Below are 21431 nucleotides of genomic sequence, written 5' to 3'. Positions count from 1 at the left end.
CCGGGCCGTGCCCGGGGCCGGCGGGAGGGCCGGGGCAGACACAGCGCGCGGTGCGGGCCGGGCGCGGGGAGCTGAGGGGGACGCGGGTGTGGGTGGCGGCAGCGCCGGGAGGTGCCTCAGGGAGCTCTCCGGCGGGGCAGGGAGGGCTGGCGGGCGGCTGAGGCACAGGGTGACAGTGCCAGCGGGGTTTGGTGCCTGCCTGCGGGCAGCGAGGCGCTGGCCTCGGTGAGGGGTGGCCCAGAATTGTCCACAGAGCTGGTGGCGAGGGGGGCTGAGGAGAATAGTGTAAGAAACGTGAGGGAAGTGTTAGCCAGGGACAGATTGAAGGCAGAATGAATTGTTAGCCTGCTTTGGAGATTGAGAAGGGGTTACCGTGTGACTGCACCATGTTGTAGCGTTGCTGAGGAAATGGATTTTCTGTATTCTGCAACTCCGGGTGTACCGACAGATCAAGGAGCGAGAGGATGGAGCCAGTGGGCAGGGACCTGGCGGTCTTGGTCCATGGCAAGCTGGACATGTGTCAGCAGTGCCCTGGCAGCCAGGAGGGCCGAGTGTGTTCTGGGGTGCATCAGGCATCGCCAGCCGGGCACGGGAGGGGATTGTCCTGCTCTGAGCTGGGGTGGCCTCACCTTGGATATTCTGTGCAGCTTTTGGTGCCACAAGAAAGGCATTAAGCTATTGGAGAGTATCCAAAGGAGGGCCAAAGGATGGTGAAGGGTCCTCAGGGCAAGCCGTATGAGGAGTGGCTGAGGGCACTTGGTCTGTTCAGCCTGGTGAAGAGGAGACTGAGGGGAGACCTCATCACAGTCTGCAACTTCCTCATGAGGAGAAACAGAGGGGCTGGTACCAATCTCCTCTCTAGTAACCAGTGAGAGGACCCAAGGGGTTGGCCTGAAGCTGAGTTCAAGACGTTTTTGGACAATGTTGTCAGGCACGTGGTGTGATTCTTGGAGTGTGCTGCATAGGGCCAGAAGTTGGACTTGATGATCCTGTGAGGTCCCTTCCAACTGTATTCTGTATTTTGTGACTATAAATGTTGGAGACTGAGGGGGTGGAGGCTTCTGGTAGTGCAGCTGCTCAATATATGGGTTTAATTGTGTCAGTGCAAGTGCTAGTTTGCATGGCATTAATGGCAATGATTGAGCTCACGAGAGTGGCGAGCTGCCATATAGGTGGGCTCTTTACAGAGTGTTTGGGGAGTCACTGTAGTTGGGTTGCAGTGTCAGGAAACTGCCTGCTCCTTCTAAGGATGCAGTGGCAGTGTAGTTATTGCTTGAGACAGTGCTGGTACTGGTAAAGGGTCAGTCAAGGGCCCCACAGTTTTACCTAGGAGAAGAAATAGATCTTTGCTTCTGCAAATGTTCTCCACTGGGTTTAAAATGTGCAGCCAATTCTCAGTCCCCTTAGATATGTTCCTCTCCCTCTCATGTGTGTGTATTTTCTAAGGTTTGCAAAATCCTTTATTGTATTATGTGTTTTTTTCACCTTGTACAGCTTGGAGGCTTTCTTGTTCCTCTCTACTTGGGAAGAATTTCATAAATACATCACCGGAGTTCATCCGTGTCTGTAGTTTAAAAAAAAAGGCCCTAAGCCTTTGCAAAATACTTCTGCTCAAAATTTTCCGTTTTGTATTCAGTTTTAAGCAGGGAATTTGATTATCCATTTAGTGAAAAGGACAGAAACAATTTAAAGAAAACTTTAGGGAGTGCTCTAGTGATCTTCAGTTTCTGAGGAAAATCAGTCAAAACAAATGCTCAAGTGGAAATGGAATCAATAGCAGTCCAGTTAATTCTGCGCTAAAGAAGTGTGGATTATTTTTTACGCTTAACAAGTGTATCCTGCACTTGTGCATTTGGTTTGGAAATTTCAAAAGGGTCTAGGAGGAGCAAAGTATCTAACTTCCTGCCTCAGTGAGATTTTTTTTCTTAATTCACTTTTTGTTTGGGTTTCTTTCAAATCTCAAGTCTTATAGCAGCTATGTCTTTAGGATTTTTGAAAGTTTAATGAAAAAATATTGTACTGAATTGGAAACTGCAAAGGTTGTATGTGAAATAGGATAGAAAGTTATTTTGTATACAGAAAGCTGACATTACCTTGCTTCACGGTATGGTGAGTGTGGTGAGAAGGCATAGGACAGTGTATGGATTATAGTGTATCTGTCAATAGTTGGTTTCACTTAATTCCCTTGATTTTACAGGCTTGCTTATGGGGCTTTTTACTGATTTTTTTTCCTGTTTACTTGTGCTCATTTTAACAGGAAAAAGTATCCAGCCTTCTGTATTTAGTCACAGAATGAGTTTTTATCAATTTCAGCTGTTATTGTAAAATTCAGAATTTAAATTCAGAGAAGCAGTTTAATACGAAAACAGGTTATATACGATGCTTCTACTTATTCAGTAATAAAACATTCTACATTATATAAACTATTCTGGTTTAGACATTTGATTATGTGACTGCTAAAAGCGAGGAATCTTTATAAGTGCCCTTTCTTGTGACATTTTTTATTTTTTATAATATATGCTACCAGTTCATTGCAGAACTCTTAATTACCAGTTGAGTTCTGAGGTTGGTAGTTGTGACAGCATGCCCAGGGAATACTGCTGACATGCATATGCTTTCAGAAAGTGCTTTTGTTCCAGTTCTGACAATGAAAACTGGTACCAGAGTTGTGGTGAAAGGGAGATATTAATCGTGCTAGGAGAAGAGAAGGAGAGGGAAAGACAGGCATGTGGACAAGTGGACTTAATAAAAGAAGTCTGATAAAGAAACAAAGGACTGGAAAAGGAACAACTGCTGGTTTGATTTGCAAGAATGTAAAAGACAACCTGCAGCAAGGGATGCAATAAGTAACTGGTGATAGAGACCACTGTATCTACTTAGGTATACATTTCATAGATATATATTACATATATATATGTATATATATACACACACGTATATATAGACATGGGCCTGAGTGCTACCCCTGGGCAGGATTATTGCTGTCAAAAACCCAACTTTATTTCAGAGCTGTTACAAGCTTGTCACAAGTGACAAATGCCAGTGAACATGCAATGTTTTGTATATCATTCATCTCTATACTTTTTTCCTTCACTTCTAGCACAAATATAAAAAAAAAAAAAAAATGGAAGAGAGTAAGAAAAAGAAGAAACCAGAAGAGCAAGTTCAAGAGCCTGAACCAGATTTACCAGAAGCCTTACTAGAATATCAGTAGGTTTAATATATTTTAACTTTTCACTCAGATAGAATATGTGAATGAAGGAATCAGATAACAAAGACAACTTATACAATTTAGAGCCTGAGCTGATTGTTTTGAGGTTTTCAGGCTATTTCAGAAAGGTACACTTTTTAAACTGTAGCTGTAAGAAAGCAATTCAGTGGCTCAGAAATTTTATGCCATTAGGCTATAGCTCAGGGAAAAAAATTATTAAAACCAAAAAATCCTCTCATTTTTTCTGTTAGTAACAAGCTTTTGATCAGCATATGCTGAAGTTGCAAGATCACATTTGACTGTATTTTTTAGGATTCCTTGGTGTTCGCGGAGGTTTGTTGTCACTAGCCAGAACCTCAAGACCTACAGTCTTCCTTGGTGCAGCTGAGAGCAGAGCACAAAGTGTTTTATTTTGAAAGTAAGAGATGGATAAATTAAAATCAAAACAGAGAAAAAATAAGAGCCAAGGGGGAAATATCTGAAGCAGTTACATACCAGTCCAACTTATTTGATTTCTAGTCTCTTGAGTTACTGATTAAAACTAGAAAAAGCAAGGTTCATGACTTTTATCTAAGAGACAGAAATTGAAAGGGAAATGCTCAGGAACACCCAATATCCAACAATTACCAGTGTTTAGGGAGCAAGGAGTAGTGCCTTGGTGTGGAAATGAAAATTGGAGTAAGCAAACTGAAAAGTATGCTCCTATAGTTGTAGTGACATCTATATGAGTTCACAGGGTTTATGTGGGATTTTCTGTTTCATTTTGCAGAGCCCAGAGTACAATTTTCAATGGTGAAATAACCTAGACTTAGGTGAATCATGTCACAAACAAATACCATCTGAAAAATCCAAAACTAACTCACCTATTTTGTGAAGGAATAAGGAAACTGTATAACTGAGCTGAGAAAAAAAAAAGGTGCCACTTTATGATAAAATTATTACTATGCATATGCAAATATCAAAGCAAATGACTCATTTGTCTAAAGAGTCTTCCACTGAAATAAGTGCTTCACTGAAAGGGAATATGTAGTTTCTACAGCAACAGTAGAGGAAAAAGGGAAGAAAAGTATTCTTCTTGCTGTTTTTATCTTTTTCACTCTTCTCTGTCCCTCTTGCTCTCCTTTTCTTTCTCTTCACCTCTGTAATCTGTAACTTCTCTGTACCACTTGACTGCTCAAACGTGGATAATCATACAAGTGAATAGCTGTTACATTCCACTTTAGGATTTATCAAGTATGTAGTATTTATTTAACTTCATTCCTGTTTTTTATTTCCATACACTGAAAAATGGTCACTGTTCCTAGGGAGTTTGTTATTTTGCATTTTCATTAAAATTCTCAGTTTCAGCATTTCTTAGGAACAACAACCTTATGATGACCCCCTCACCCCCATATCTCTGGTCTAGTCTCTCTCTAACTAATATCTTTCTACTTAATAGAAAGCCTGAAGAATACCTTGGAGCACACTGACACCAGAGGATGCAAATTTAGTAACCTGCAATTTGCATGATTCAGTGATCCAAACTTAGCAAATTAACCAGGAAAAATACTATCTTCTTTTAAAATAGCTTAAGGCAATAGGGAAGGGGGAAAACTCCCAAAACCACAAAAAAGCATCCAAAACCCCCAAACTAAAAACTGAAGGAAGAAGAACTGTTAAAACAACAAAAGGCTTTGTAATAATTGTAATACTTGCCTCTAATGTGCCATATGATGAATGAATGATGGAAACAGAGGTACATACTGCTGAGAATTTTTCAGATAGACACCATTTGCAGCCTAGTGTTTCTCATTCTAGAAGAGAGAACACCAAAAAGAAATATTTATTTTATAGCTGTGGTAAAGAGGTTGATGAGTAGCCTATGAAAATGTGAAATCAGTGAGCTAGTTCTTTGACAAAAAAAATACAAACAGAACATACTACTTAGGCTAGAGTCCCTATTCCCTTAGTTCTTCTTCAAGGCTAACAAAAGTAGTTTATGAAGCTTAACAAAGCACATTATCAGTAGAATTGAATCCCATTTCATTCTCCAGTTTGGGATTTATTTGACCTATGTGTGAGTGAGTTCCCTAGGCTTTCTCTATAGCTAGTGATGAGTAATATTTCCTGGAGAATAAATTATCATGTCCTGAAAGTGACCTGTGTAACTGGTCATCTAAACCTCATGCAGAATGAACAAACCAGCTCCAGCCTCTCAGGAGGCTTCACAGGAACAGTATAACCAGGGAGTCTGCTGCTCTGTAAGGGTATGAAATCCTGACTAATGTGCAGGCCCAGATGTATATGGGAAATAATTTCTTTGTGTGTAGTAAGCAGGCAGTGGTATTTGCCCAAATGAGTCAAGCAATATGATATGAAAATAAACATTTTGGTAGTATTTACATCTAATCTATCTTAAATAGCATTCCTTTCTCTATTTTATTTCTAAGAATGTCTCTTTCTTCACTCTCTCTTCATAGCATTGTAGCAAAAGAAGCAGCAATTGAACGGGTTTTGTTTCATCTGAAAGGATTGGAAGAAAAGATCAAAGAAAATCTTAAAAAAGTAAGTGAATATGCAAAAAATTTTATCTGTGGTATTCTTACTCACAGATTCAGTTTTATTCTTTCCATTCTAATACTACATACATTAAAATTAGTTATTGCAGTGAATTTGTTACAGTCAATGAAACTAGAGTTAGTGAGTCACTTTATGCGCTGAAAGTTAAAGTGTTACCTGAACTAAATGTGACATATGGCATAAATGTCCTAACTATAACATGCTAAAAAGAAGCTGCAGGAGTAGAACATTACTGAATATGACAGAGCAGTAAGGTAATGTGAGTTCAGTGCAGGTGCTTTCCAATTCACAAGAGATCTTTATAACCACCTTCGTATTTCATGGACTCACAGAATCGTTAAGGATGGGAAAGACTTCTCAGATCATCATGTCCAACCGTTTAACCCAGCACTACTGTGTTCATCACTAAACCAGTTCCACAAGTGCCACAACCACATATCTTCTGAACACTTCCAGGGATAGTGACTCCACCATTTTCCTAGGCAACATGTTCTAATGCCTCACCACCTTTTCTGTGAAGAAATTTTCCCTAATATCAAATCTAAATCTGTCACAATTTCCTTTTCCTCTTGCCCTGTTACTTATTACCTGGGAGGAGAGACCAACCTTCACATGGCTATAGTTGTTCCAGATGGTTGTAGAGAGTGATAAGGTGCCACCTGAGCCTCCTTTTCTCCAGACTAAATAACCTCAGCTGCTCCACATCAGACTTGTACTCTAGTCCTTTTATCTACTTTGTTGCCCTTCTTTGGCATCTTTCTCTGCAGCAAGCACAGGACAGTAAGCCCTCTTTCAGTAGGCACCTTTTCTGCAGATAGGCCTTTTAACCAGTCCTACACATATTCTTCAGTATTTCAATGCATGAAGAATAAACGGTATAAGTTTCATTTTTGTCAGTAGTATTGGCAGACCTAACCAAGCACTGAGAATTGCTGACCTTCTTTGAATCACTTCTGAAGTAATGGAATTGCACAGGTTTCTGCGAGAATCTAGTTATTGCTGCAAACTTAGTTACAATAAAAATTGAATAAAGGAGAAAGACCATCATGCTATTTACTAGCTGCAATTTCTAGTACTGATCGATGACAACACACTTTCTCATGGATAAAGAATTGTTTTGGGTAATTTTTGGAACAAGGTTGTGTAACTACTGATCGCACCTGAGTGACACTTTAAAGAACCATGCATATGAGCTGTATATAAATAGCCATAATATGGCATCTGATAACTGTGAGCAGTGAACTTTGAAAATAGTTATTAGAGAGTCACCTTTTGAAATTAATTGAAAGTGCTCAAAAATCCTTATTCTGGATCATGTTGCAGCCTGTACTTCATAGCAGTGAAACATTGAAACAACGTCTCTCTGTCTTTCCCGTGCTGATGCTTGCCCTGCTTTTATAAGCATCCATCTGTTTAGCTTTCTGTGGTACTTCTTTCAGTCTTGAAGCCTGGATGGTGTTTCATTTGTGGCTTGACTATCACTGGAAGTGGCAATTGCTCTTCTTTCTGCAGGTATCTGAAGGCTTTTAGGATTATTGTTGTATTTTATGTCTCTTGTGGTTATACTGCTGGATCAGAGGGCGGTTTGACTGCCTTGTTCAGGGACACAGAGCAACAGCATAAGGGAGACCCCTCAGTGACTTCCCCCACTTTGTGACCCCTCAGTGGGTCTCCCCAGTTTGAGTGTGTTACTGATGGCCAGTACCCGTGAAGGACTCATACTGACAGTTTATGGAATAATGTTCTTTATTAACATAAAGTTATGACAGTTATGACAGTATCTCCTTGCAAAAACATATTCAAAGCAACGCACAGACAAGCTCTAATCCCCAAAGAAAGTATTCAGTGTCTCATGATTTTTCTGTATGAAGATGGTACGTTCTCATGAAGAATGTTGACATGAAGCAAATAGCTCCTACATATAAATATTGTTATTAAATTATCCACAAACACCTTTCTTTCCAGGCAATGGAGGATTATTGGTGTGCTGTACCAAGTACAGCTGTCATTTGTCTCTCATTTCCTTCCAGTGGTCTTGAACTTACTGAGGAAATGTCTGAACCTTACAAATTCTCCCTTCTGCTCTAACCTTTCAGAATATGAAGAACAGGTGTTTAGCTCAGTGTTCTTGTATTTCATCTGGCACTAGACCAGATTTTACTTTTTTTACTAGAATTTGTCACTTTGAAAACATTTTAATATCGGCTGTGTCTTCTTTCTTAGAATGTTGTTCTGAAGGAAGAGCAGAAGGTGCTTATCAGGCGCTTAGTAAGGCAAATAGAAGAAAAGGAGAAAAAACGAGATGAGCAGAAGGTTGTAACCAGAGAAGATGTGGAGGAGTCACTGAAAGCAGTTTTTCAGCTTGTGAAGGACAAAGAACAACTTCTTCAAGGTATGTTGTGAGTTAGGGAAGTGTGTTTGCAGTTCACACACTTGGGATTGAGTATGTGTTGCTGTTTTGCAATTTAAGTAGAGATTCAACTTCTTTGTTGTATAAAAAATATAAAACTTTTCCTCTCCCAAAATTGGGGTCTCTCAATTTAGTGTAAGATTGTGGAGGCCTTATAAATCAATCTGTCCCTTCTAAGTGAGGTATAGTATTGTGCAAGTACAGAGGCTTCCTCTTTTTGGAAACTCATGAAAGTCCTAAGCACTGGCTCTACTAAAGATTAAAATAAAATTATTGATGGCAGGAAAAAAGACCAGTGTTGAAAATTCTGGCTGCCATCCCTGCAGTTCTCTGTGGGAGACGTGTTGTTACAACATTTTGGGTAGAATTGTTGTCTCTCCTTGGAAGAATAAGATCAAGCTGTTTTCAGCAATGATGGTGGCCCTTGAAACTGTGTAGGGCCATCAGGTTGTAATGTACTGTAGTGTGGAAGAATCCCCCTTCATTTTCCATTCCCTGTGAAAGCACCTTTCCTGAAGAAGTTGACATTGTAAGAATTATAAGTTCAAGAAATCGGTAATTAACTTTGACATTCTTATTTTAATAGATCTGCGCTCCCAAATTGAAGAAACTAAGAAGAAAATTTCAGAAAAGCAGCGTGAGAGAGATTATTGGTTGGAATACAAAAATGTTGGAAGTAAAATACATGCTGAGAGGATTAGCAGTCTGGAAAAAGAAACTGTGGAAGTCAAATGTGAACTTGAAAGAACTGAAGGTCAGTTTATAGCTGGTGTAATACAAGTCTTACAGGGTCTTTGCATATTGCTTGCAGGAATTAAATGATAAAATTAATTTTAGGTCAAGTTCAAGTACCTTGTTTGAACTTTTCTAGTAATTTGCATGAATTTTTCTAAGTACACCTAAGACACCTAAGATGGGCTGCATAATCCTGAAAAATCCTGAAAGCTAGCTAGCTTTCTTTCTTTCTTTCTTTCTTTCTTTCTTTCTTTCTTTCTTTCTTTCTTTCTTTCTTTCTTTCTTTCTTTCTCTTTCTTTCTTTCTTTCTTTCTTTCTTTCTTTCTTTCTTTCTTTCTTTCTTTCTTTCTTTCTTTCTTTCTTTCTTTCTTTCTTTCTTTCTTTCTTTCTTTCTTTCTTTCTTTCTTTCTCTTCTTTCTTTCTTTCTTTCTTTCTTTCTTTCTTTCTTTCTTTCTTTCTTTCTTTCTTTCTTTCTTTCTCTTTCTTTCTTTCTTTCTTTCTTTCTTTCTTTCTTTCTTTCTTTCTTTCTTTCTTTCTTTCTTTCTTTCTCTTTCTTTCTTTCTTTCTTTCTTTCTTTCTTTCTTTCTTTCTTTCTTTCTTTCTTTCTTTCTTTCTTTCTTTCTTTCTTTCTTTCTTTCTTTCTTTCTTTCTTTCTTTCTTTCTTTCTTTCTTTCTTTCTTTCTTTCTTTCTTTCTTTCTTTCTTTCTTTCTTTCTTTCTTTCTTTCTTTCTTTCTTTCTTTCTTTCTTTCTTTCTTTCTTTCTCTGTAGAAGTTCCTTTATTAAAGAAATTGATAACGTTTACAGAAATTATGACATTTAAAGAAACTGATAAGCTGGTCCTTTGATGGTTTTCTTGTAAAATACAGGCAACCCATTTAAAAAAAAATATTACTGAGAAGGACAGCAGTATTTTGTAAAAATAAGTCTATCCATATTTCGGTCACCTACACAGAGGGCTCCCTTAGCAGTCATACTTGAAAATGTTGACTCTGCTGCTGTTACTTCTCATTATCTACAAGCACTTCACATATTGAAAGCTCCTTTGACAGTAAAGTAGTATGAGCTCATTGTTGGAACAGTCTTTTCTATGGAGCACACTGGTTTACACGCAGGACTAGAGGGAGCTCTTTAGCCAGTGGTCTGGACCTTTCCTCGTAGTTACACAGTGTGAGGCCCTGCAAAATCACCAGTACAGACAGACACATACTGGGAACTGTTTCAGCACTGTCACAGCAGAGGAATTAATTTGAGAGCTTATATATTGTGGTGCTGTGCGCTTTACAAAGATTTCTTTATTACTGCATTATTTTAAAAACATTTAAATATTTTGCTGTTACATAACCCATGCTTCCATCAGGAGAAAGATGTCCTGGTTTTCTTTCTTTATGTCCCTCTCAGTATGCATGACCGCAGCCAAGCAGCTGGTAGTAACAGGCAGTGACACTGCTCTAAGGGTCTCTGTATATTCTGTGCCAGCCATTACCAGGCATCAGCTACTGTGAATAAGAGCCAGCTAGCTATCTTTTTGTCTCTCAAAACATATTTTACCACGATTAAGATCTGCTCTGTGATTTCAACATTTCCAGATAGCTTGTCGGATATCCACATCTGTATTCAGGAGAGGTTGGGTTTTTTCATTATGCATTTTCCACGTTCCTAATTGATTTTAAACTTTGCTATATAGCTGCTGAAATAGGAAATGAAAAAGAGAATGGTCTTTTACATAGAATGCCAGCAGGGACAGGCAGTCTGACCTTCTGCATGTTATAGGGTACAGAATGTCGGGGTTTAACGAAAATTCATGGTACAACAAAAGTGTATTTATTCAAAGTCATATTATAGTGGTACATATGTAAGTGGCCTACATAACATACTGGAAAATGATGCTGCCAGTACTGGATGTTCACCAGACTATTTTGTTTAACTCCCTAAAACTGAACCTTGAAATTCCCCTAGTCTGGGGAGTACAGCCTGCCAGTGGGAATCTAAGAAGCTTTCAGAGCAAGGCAGCAACAAATTGGGCTTGTTCACACCTTGAATGTGTAACAGGCTTAGAGAATAAGCATAGGTGAACAGGTTTCTGTCTCTGTGTGTACCACGGTAGGGCTTGAAACTAGCATAGTTCATCTTGTCTGGTGGTGACATTTTAAAACTGCTGGAGAGGAGAGGAATAAGAGAGAGCCACACGTTCAGGTGACGTTGCAGTGAAAGGATTAGGGAAGATAGCCTCTTTAGGAGCAGTTCAGACATACAGTTTCTCCATTTTCATTCTCTAAGTGCAACACAGGTTATTTAGCTGTCTGAAATAATGAAAGAATGAATTCATTATAATATGGAAGTACTTCCTTTTCGTTCTGCCAAGTCTAAATGATGGGGTCCAGCTTCCACAATGTTAAATTAATAATTAATGCACAACTAATACACCTTTCCTATTTCACTACTTTTGACTCCACAGTGCATCCATGAGCAGATATTCATTTACAGCTACATCAGAAATAGGCAGTCTGCAGCACAAGTGCAGTGAAAGACTGAATTTCAACCCTTTGGAATAAGTGTGTAGTGCCTTACTTCAAAGAAATTTACTATAATCTCATTCATTCCTTCAAAAGGAGGAAATATCAAGCAGAAGTGGGCTATTTAGAAGAGCAACAAAAAAATAAGTGAAGGATGAAATAATTAAATAGCAAGTGACTAGAATATGAAGCCAAACCTATTCAATTCAATGTAAGACACACTTTCTAAATAATGATCACAAGTAATGATAGAAGCAAATAATTGTGGCAGTTGCCACATTCTCCATTTTGTCCTGTTGTCAAATTAGAACCTTAGAGCCTTAGATAAGAGAAAATATATTAGACACATTATAAGAACTATCTGAAAAAAATGTCATGTGGATAAGGTGATCCAATAGCTTCTATATGCAAAAAATAAATTTTTTAAGCAAATCTCTCACATGGCTCCAACAGTTCTGCTATTGATAGAGATAAAATTTAATATTAAGATGCCAGTATTTTTGCAGAGAATTGCTTAGCTCACTGCTCAGTTAGCAGTGAATTGCTCAGCTGTTGCAGTTGTCAACAGAAATGTGTAAGCCACTTCCAATTTCTAGTTTTATACTTAATACTGCTGTTCTTTGGGTTTAGGAGGATAATTACTGTGGAGAAGGATATTTGAATCTTTTTCTGTGGAGCATCTGTGCAGGTGATACTCACTGATAAGTTCCAGTTTAGTAATGACATGCCAGTTATCTATCTATTATCAGGAAAAATTGATGTCAAATAATGATTTCTGATTTCCCTGTTGTTTTGTTATTTTTTTTTTTATTTTGAAGAATATTATAGAGAAGCTTTGAAGGTTGTGAAAGAAGAAAATCAGAAACTGTTTGATCGGCACATGCAGTTGCTCAGTGAAGCGGCTCTTAAGGTATTCTTTTTTGCTTTTTCAGAAAACTGCTAACTGCATTATAGTTGGGATACATGTACTCTGCATTATTATTTTAACTCATATTGAGACTTCAAACTTTTCTAATAAATTGAGAGTAAAATAATCTGTAAATCTTGGATTTGGGTATTGGATTTGGTTATTGCTATGCATGCATGTACCTTTTTTTTCTTTCTATCAGAATAACAATGGGTAGACATGAGGGCATTTTACAAACAAGGCACGGAAAACTGGGGCACCATGCACTGACAAGGCTTGCTTGAGAACTATTGCTTTTGCCATGGCCTTGGTTTTGACATTTTCACAGACTTCAAAAAGTAGTAACATACAAAGAAATTGCATGAAAATATACATCAATTTGAAAAAAAAAAAAAAAGGTTTCACTGTATTTGTAAAGTACAACATTTTAAAAATGCCACAATAGTGCAGTCTCAGGAAAATATAGGTTTACTGATTCACTATTTTATTTGTCATCTCTGCCAGTTCTGATTTGAAAACATGGTTTAGAAATAGCTCTAGTGACAGCTTCTTACTTTCACAAAATGCAAATCATACTTCAGTACAAACCACTGGGCCCATTAGGTGTTTAAATTCCCTGACTTCAGTGCTGGAATTTCCAGTCATGTGAGAACATAATCCAGAGCCCTGTGTTTATGGTGATCTACAGGGGCATCTTCCCTCCCAGTTCTTCCTTCCCGCTTTACTGACATCAATAATTAAATTGTAGCCTTGTCTCATTAGCACAGACTTCTATGTGCTTAGGTCACTCATTTGGGATTTTACTTGGGGTTCTTGATTGCTGAAGGTTTGATTTTCTGAAAGCAATAAGATTTGAGCAGCACTGGGAACATAGAAGAAATTGTTAGGCAAAAAGGGAAATGTCCTATTTTAATATGGGAAATCAAAAAATATTGGTAAATTGCTTGACATATAATCTGCTCTAGGCAGGATGATAGAGGAGACACATCTGGCCTTGTGAACTAAATCCCCTTGTAATCCCTCAGGGGATGCTACAGTCTGTTGTGTGGATGTTTCTTAATTATTTCCTATGAAAGAGCAGAAGGTTCTTCTTTATAGTATGCAGGACTGTCAAAGTTCTGCTCTCAGATGAGATGATCTTAAATTGTGTTTTCTCAGAAAGCTGTGGGATACTTAGATAAAAACTGTCGCAGAGAGATTGAAGAGAATGAGTGGCTAAAGGAAGAGGTAAGAGGATCACTTGCCTGCAGTTTATCATGGCAGTTCATTTTTTAAATACTGTGGCCTACGGTCAAAACTGTTTCCAGTCATGGGCCTCGGGAGACTTCTGTTGGCAAAGGGAAGCAATTTTCCAGTAATTGATCTGTAATCCTGAGCAGTAAACATTGCAATGTTGTGAATAAAGGTAAGAGGTGAACATCTGCTTTCACAAATGGAGGACCCCCTTTCCTGCCCAAGCTGTTACATGAAGAACTATAACATTCCATACAATGAAGGACTTTTATCTGCGAAGATTGGGATGCTGTATAGTATAAAGGATCGACCAGGTAAGTAGCTGAAGAGGGGAGGTTTGAATTGCATTAAAGTTCTAGTGCTGCTGTATTGAAAGAAAATGGATATGGATGTTGGAAGCATGTTCTGAGAAATGGCTTGTAACAACGTTAAATGGAAAACCTTAAAGAAACCATGGGGGATCTACATTGAAGAGAGGAAAATCATATATAATTGTAATAAATTGCTTGATAGCTTTTATACTATCCTTTAATGAGAATTTAGAGCTATATATTAGATAGCTGTAATTGTCTCGACAAGAAAGAAATGTGAGTCAGATTTAAGAAACTAATTTTTTTCCATGGTGGAAGTTTGATTTTATTTATTCCAGTCAATATAGGTTCTTTGTTTCAATCAAATGTAAGCATGAGATTGGTGGGTGAAATGCCTTTCCTCACTTTTACAGCCTCACAGTTGAGAACTGAGCAAAATTTTTTGGGAAGTTAATAAATGTACTTCTTACTTTTCCGTGCCACATCAACGAACCTGGCAGAGGTTTCTTCGTTTTAGTTACTAATTTAAGGTACTTGCCAGTGTGCAGGGACACAGCTTTCCTTCTTCCCCTTAATGAGCTCTGAGCATGCATCTTTAACTTTCCAGGGACAGTATCCAAACCACAGCTTCTGAAGCAATGAGGGTAGGGAAAAGAAATGGGAAAGAATTAATGTTTTATTCTGTATAAACAAACAGGAGCTCAAATCTATACATCCCATCACTGAATGAGTATGAATTCTCCTCCCTTCTCCCTGTCTCACTGAACACTTACTGTACATTAGCAGTGCCAACAAGAGAGCACTTTGGAGTACTCTTATGTCCTGACAGGCCCTCACCTCAGAGCTGAGGGATTTGGATTTCTTTCCTCACAACTAGAAGTTTCCTATGTTATGAATTACTTTCCTATGTTGCCACTTTCCTATGTTATGAATAACTGCTTTAAATTTTGGGGGAAAACAAAACTATTATCACTAACTTCTCCAGTCCTCTGAATTCACCCATTCATTTTCCCTGCTTTTCTTACATGGATGAAATATTTTCTCTCAGACTGATGTTTATATGTAGCTGACAGACTGTTTCAGTATTTCCTTTGGGGGAGATAGACCAAAAATTTTAGTTTTGTCTCAGTTTTTTGGTTTTTTTTTTAAGTTTGGCCACTGCACTGAAAAACTACTTACAAAAATAGCCCTAGATTAGTTACCTCCAAATTTAAACAGAGACTTCAGTCACATTTTTCCATGGTTACTGAGTCACACCAAGATGGAGCAAAGCTGCATCACCTCACCATGCCAAGCCACATCCTGTTACTGGTTAATTTCCAGTCATTTTCACCTTTTTAATCCTTGGGAGAAGTTGGAATTAGTTTAAACTGCAAATTTGGATGGTTATAGCTGGTTAATTTGGTTTTGATGAGAATGGATGCTTTCAGATCAATAGGTACTTCTCCTAAACATGTGGATATGGCTAAGTTTTATGGGAAGGTTTCTTTCCCATAGTACATTCACCTCCCCAGTGTAGGGGGTAAGAACTTGCTTAAGTGTGAGGAATTGTAGGAACTGAATAACCAGCATCCTTTGGTCAGTATAACTCCATGGTGATAAGGGGTAATTACAGTCTGAAATCAATTAGTACCTGGGGCTTAGCCAATGTCACAGAACCATAGAACATCCTGAGCTGGAAGGGGCCCACAAGGATCATTGAGTCCAACTCCTGGTCCTGCAAAGCCCCAACATGTGCCTGAGAGCGTTGTCCAAATGCTCCTTGAGCTGTCAGCCTTGGGGCTGTGACCATTTTCCTGGGGATCCTGTTCCAGTGCCCAACCACACTCTGAGTGAAGAAATGTTGTGGTAACTTGGACTGAAAACTTCACTAATTCTGGGTAAGAAGGCTTTGTGTATAAAAAGGAATCAGAAAAACAACACTTGCTGAGCAAGACCCTGAATTTACCTCTGCAAAGAAGCTTTTCCTCTCTCAAAGCTCTGATGTGAAAGCATGAAAGAAAAATCCAGAGCTCCTGTCATGTAGACGTGTTTGACTACACAAGAAGGTTGTGCTGTCAGGGTTGCATAGCCCAAATGTGTGGCTGTGATTGACACATGTGGGCTGTGACAGGAAAAGGGTTCTAATAAAGGTGTGAAAGAACCAGAGAGACCTTCCCTTTGTCTGAAAAAGTGTCACTATGTTTCCCCACAAAATGTGCAATCTTGCTGATACAGCTGCATTTTTTCTAGAGTTGTGCTGGTAAAGTAGTTGCTATCAAAGCTTCTCAAAATTCTAAGACTTTCTTCTATTATTTTCTTAATTATCAAAAGGTTAAGATCTACCGAAAGGAAGAAAGTGATTTGAAAGCTGCTGTCCAGCTTCTGGAAGAAGAAAATACCAGTTTAGTCACAAAACTGATTGATATCAAACTTCAGCATCTAAGAGTATCAGGGTAAAATAATGATTTTGTGGACTCAAAAGTGATTAATTTTGTTTTAAAGATAATGCTCTTGTCGGCCTCTAGAGCTATTTGCGCTCTCCCACATCAAAGCCAAGGTAGTTTCCTAGTTGAGGGAAGACAGGATTTAACTGAGTATAAGTGGGGGTAGTATCACTGAAAGATGACAGTAACGTTGTGACTTCCCAAGTACCAAATTTCAGGGAAGAAACTGGGTCCTTAATTAACCTACGAAGACCTAACACCACTCACTTTACATCACTGAGTCTTGGAAATAATTTATTTGTGTTGCAATTAGATGGTCTCAGCCCAAGCTTTTCAGACTAAGTGCTGAATAATAGATTTTTACTTTACTGTTCACAAAATGTTAAAGGATGGGAAGATTAATTTGCAAATATATGGGGGTTTGCAATCTAGAGTGAAACAAATGACCTAACAACTGAGAAAGGAAGAGACCTTGAGAAATGTCTGCAGAGGTGTCTGTCGTATTAGCTTCTTTTGTATTGAAACAATTTAACTTTTTCCCTAGAGAAAGATTAATTTAGCTACAAAATGTCAACACTAATAGTATCAAAAACACAATGCAACAACGTGAGAGATCGATCTTCAGTTTCCAGCCCCAGCTCAGTGATTTTAGCCGCATTGCACAAAAAGTTCCAAGTCTCCTTGGAATTTTTCTCTCCTTTCTGAACTTTGGATTTCTTTGAAGTGAGAGCTGCCAGCTGTGGTCTGAATCTTGGACTGACTGGAGACTATAACATTTGTTTTCTTTTAGTCTCATGGACATAGCTGAACTAAAGCACTAAGAATAAAAAAGAGCAGCTTATTAGCCACTAAGCTACCTGGCTGCCTCCATTGCATTTTTGAACCATTGCGCTATTTGGCCTTTGTGGTTAAGCAGCAGTGGCTTTCAGAAAGGGTGGCCTCCCCCTCACCCCAAATCATTGCACAGGACACTAGAGAGAAAATTCAGACCCTTATTATTGATTTCACTTTATACTTTTTACTCCATAGGCATTTGTTTCTTACAAAGGGATCTGGCTTGCATGAAGAACTTCCTAAGGATGAAATGAAAAGGGAAAACAGAGAATATGCAGGTAATGCAAATGCCAGCAGCTTATAAGAATTGATAAGTTACTGAACATTTACAGACTTTTTATTTCTGAAGCTTTTTAATCAAACTACCTGTTTGACATGGTGAACACCTTATTTCCCTCTTGAATGTAGCCACCACAGCCATGATAGATTGTAATTTACAGAAGGAGACAAAATCACAATCTAGCTGTAATACAGTTTTAAAATTGAAATTGGTTTTAGATTGTGGAATATAATTACTCATCTAGAGCTACCCTGGAATGCAGTTTATGGGATTGGCCATCTTTTATGAAGATATAAATCATATCTTAATCAGTTCTGTACTGATCCATATCATAATTTCAATATAGCTTGTCCCTGAGAGGACACTCTTAAACTCTGTTTGGCTTTCACTTTAAGTGTACGTGCACTTTGCAGTCATTCAGCCAATACACCAGAGTTAAATTATAACTAAATCCCTACCAAGAGCAGGTGAAGCTACATGGAGCTCAGTCTGAACTGAAAATCTTGGTATGTGGTACTGAATTTTGGGCTGAATCTCCATGTCTTCTGGTAGCTGTGCCCAAGGAAAGGATATACCATTAGGCAAGAAGGAGCATGAATCTGGGCTTATCTGTTTAGGACAGTCTCTGTGGATTCCTAAGTTTCACAAGTTTTATTTTTACATCTTTGTGCGAATAGAAGAAAGAGGATGGGGAAAAAAGTAGAAGAAAGATGATTCTAACATACCTCTTTAATACAAAATTAAAGAGATATGTTAGAAAAATTGAAGTCATACAGTTATGGATACATGAACAGGTTTGTTGAATTTCTGATCAGTCCCAGCAATAGGTGTGCCTTTTGAAACCATCAGGCACCAGCAAACATGTTGACAAAGATGTATTTCTGTATTTGAAAACCTAGACTTTTGTAGTAGTTACTTGGAGGAGAAGGCTTTGTTCCAATAAGATGGGGCACTGTCCCAGGCAAACCTGCAACTTGGCAGTCCATGTTCAGAGTCTTCTATCATCCTGAGAATTAGTCAACTACAGATGTGATCTCTTTAGGGAAGTTATAAGTAGACTAACTGTGTTTCAGGAACTTGTAGTTATGTACCTACAGATAGACAAACATGGGTATAGTAGAAGTTTATACTTGTTTTTGCTGCCTTTCTTATTCTTTTTAACTATTCAGGGCTCTACAAGATTTAAGTTGAACTGAAAAAAGTTCATTTTTTTCCCTGCCCCCTCCCAGAGATCCAATAGTTCTAACTTTCAATCAATTTCAGTCCCTTGGTCTTGATCAGAAATTGTGAACAAAAAACACATGAAAAGCCCCAACGTAAATGAGCATTTGGCTTGACTTGCCCATTAAAAATGGTACCAAGCTGTTCTTTGCATAGCACGGGCTAAGCCATATTAAAGATTACAGGCAATGCTCATATCAAGTACTGATTCTGACCTCCATAAGACTTAACAATCACATACACTTAATTTTTCTTCTCTTTAAAAAGCAAAGACAGATGGAAAGAGCCTCAGAAGTGCCTTTGCAAAGATTCAGTCTAAAACAGATTATGAGAATCCTCAAGACAGTGATGAAAAGCTGTGGAAAAAATTTTCCACTCCAGCTCTGGACAGCTTGGATGAAGATGAAGAAGAGTTCCAGGTATGAGTTAGAGTTATCAGGTCGTTCACTGACACCACCACCTTTCAGTGTGGAGCATGAGCTACTGTCAGGACCATCCTATTTCCAGTGGTTTTATGGCATCCAATGTCCTTTGCCTGGTGGGCAATTCAGATGCTTGACTGTAGTCCTCTGGTGCTGTTTGGGACAGTAAGGTCACTCCATATCTTTCAGATGCTGGGCCAAAAGAGCATAGGTTCTGTGTCCTACAGACCAGCCTCACATGGATGTTTTGGAAGCCTTCAAGCATCTCTGATGTAATGAGGCACGTGTTTTGGCAATTGAATGGTGTCCTAGGAACCATCCCATGGAGCATCAGGATGAAATTCCCCTAGAAAGAATTCTGAATGTCACCTCATGAGAGATTACTTTGCTTGGATGGTAACAGACTGGTCCTTTAGAGTCTGTGTTGCACAGTAGCATTAAAGGATCAATATTCCTTCAGTAGAAAGCCAGGATGAAGGTGTTCCTGGGTGCAAACTGTGGGGTTGAGAAAAGAGTGCACATTGGCCTTTCCTGTAGCTGATGGACTCTAACCCAGCAGAAAAGCTTTCCTTTTCTTTCTCCAACTGAACTAGTTTCTGTTGGGTTGGTCAACCAAGTAGACTCACACGTTTTGAGAAGACCAGAGCCAATGCAGATGTGGTGAAAGCACGTGGCTGGGCTTGGACCTCTCTCTCTTTGGCAGGAACAAGCTATTGGATTAGTTTAATTCTTCTCACAGAGCCGAATTTGAGATTAGAATTTGGTTTATAGAGAAGATGGTATTTGTGAAAACACACAGGAGAGTAAGAGGGCAGCAGTGCTGTAGCCTCCTAAAAATGAGTTGGCTTGCAAAAGAAGCCCATTATTACTGACATTATCAAACACAACCCCAGGGCAGCATCTCTACAGTTGCTTTAAAAAGAAAAGTTGCTGAGTTTTTTGGGTTTTTTTTAAGAGTAGTTGTTTTCCTATGAAATTGCAAAGGAAACATATTCTTTCTTCTTAAGGTATTCTCAAAACTGGGACCTCTGAAGAGAAAGCTGTACGTGATTGGAAAAGCTGTGCCTACTTGTAAGGAGCCAGAAGAAATGTCAAGTGAGAGCCACAGAGAAGACACTGTTGGTAAATCAGATGGGCATATCACAGCTGAGATGATCAAGGCCTTATTTAAGGAAAATGTTGATGAAAACTAGACAAGCTGTGCTGTTTACACAGAAATGTAACATTCTCCATTCATTAAATATTTGCTCTCTTCTATGTGGCACGGGGCTTTGAGGAAACTATTTTAGAGTGCCTGAATCATGATTATAAGTTTCATGAGACGTATGTCTGTGTGGAGGCTCATTGAAAGGTTCCTTTCCTTACCACTGAGAGAGGTCTTGTGCACTTCTTAGGGTATTCAGTCTATGTAGCAGCACATATATCTACTAAAAGGTCTGAGCTAATATTTAATTTGTGTGGTCTCCACTTGCAGATGTAGAATTCCCTCTTGATCAGACAGTGAATGAGTCTGCCCATATGCAGGCTGCCATAAAACACAGAACTGTTACAAATTACTTAATGGTCTGCTAAAGCAGAATTAATTTATACAAGCATAATTCAACTATTGCTATAAATTGAATGTTTGAATGCTTTCTTATCTGTCTCCACATGACCCCTACTTAAATGCATTGAAATAAACAAAAATTAATTTAAAACAATTTAAAACTAGCATAGAAATCTCTATGGTCTTAAATATTTTGTTTGTTTAGAATTGGCCAAATATATTGTGTAAGTCCATATCCTTGGTTTGTGACTGGTCTCTTTGAACATATCTCTTAGTGCATTGATGCAGTGGGAGGTTCCCTCTGGACACCCTCTCAGCACCACACAACAGGTCCTTCCCCACATGTAGGCTCTGACCCGTGCATTTCCTCATTAGAAACTTTGTGACAGCATTGAATAATCTGATTTAAACCCTTGACAGGATAATCAGCTGTTTAGAATAAAGCTTTTTTTAAAAGTGTGTTTTAAACCAAGCTGTATCTCTGTGCAGTATTTCAGTGTACATGTACTTCAGTGCAAACACTTTTGGTTTGTCAAGCACTCCCAGCTGTTCCTGCCCAGCAGGTGTCTCCTTGGGCTGCAGGTGAGTCCCACTGGTCTCTGGGCTCCACTGACCCAGCTCCTCCTCCGAGGCTAAAGCAGACAGGTAAAGGTGGCAGACTCCACCTCACACCAACTTTCACTTCTCTGCCATATGGTGAACAGTAAAGTGAGTTTGGACGTGGAGTTAACCCAGTGGAGTTACTGTGAAGGCTGAGGTGATTGCTATCCTTTGAGTGTCCATGGAATGGGGATCCACACTTGGGCAGCTCCTGCTGTGTCT

At 38.8% G+C, this 21431-nt stretch overlaps 1 protein-coding gene across 2 annotated transcripts; it reads left to right on the top strand.

Annotated features, from left to right (window-relative positions):
• On the top strand, positions 1–21081 carry CCDC83 (coiled-coil domain containing 83). Of its 2 annotated transcripts, XM_014875775.2 has the most exons (11): positions 1–50; positions 3101–3210; positions 5671–5755; positions 7994–8162; positions 8767–8934; positions 12248–12339; positions 13495–13563; positions 16194–16315; positions 17336–17418; positions 18909–19060; positions 20071–21081. In XM_014875775.2, exons 2-11 carry the CDS (start codon positions 3125–3127, stop codon positions 20254–20256), a joined length of 1212 nt encoding a protein of 403 aa, XP_014731261.1. In that variant the 5' UTR covers positions 1–50; positions 3101–3124; the 3' UTR covers positions 20257–21081. The 2 variants fall into 2 exon arrangements, with proteins under 2 accessions (XP_014731261.1, XP_088015393.1); XM_088159267.1 differs by lacking the exon at positions 13495–13563.
• The last annotated feature ends 350 nt before the right edge of the window (positions 21082–21431 follow it).

The sequence above is a fragment of the Sturnus vulgaris genome, chromosome 2, assembly GCF_052056855.1.
Source record: "Sturnus vulgaris isolate bStuVul1 chromosome 2, bStuVul1.hap1, whole genome shotgun sequence".
Classification (NCBI taxonomy): domain Eukaryota; kingdom Metazoa; phylum Chordata; class Aves; order Passeriformes; family Sturnidae; genus Sturnus; species Sturnus vulgaris.
Note: the sequence above shows the minus strand (reverse complement) of the source record. Positions and strands in the feature narration are given on the sequence as shown.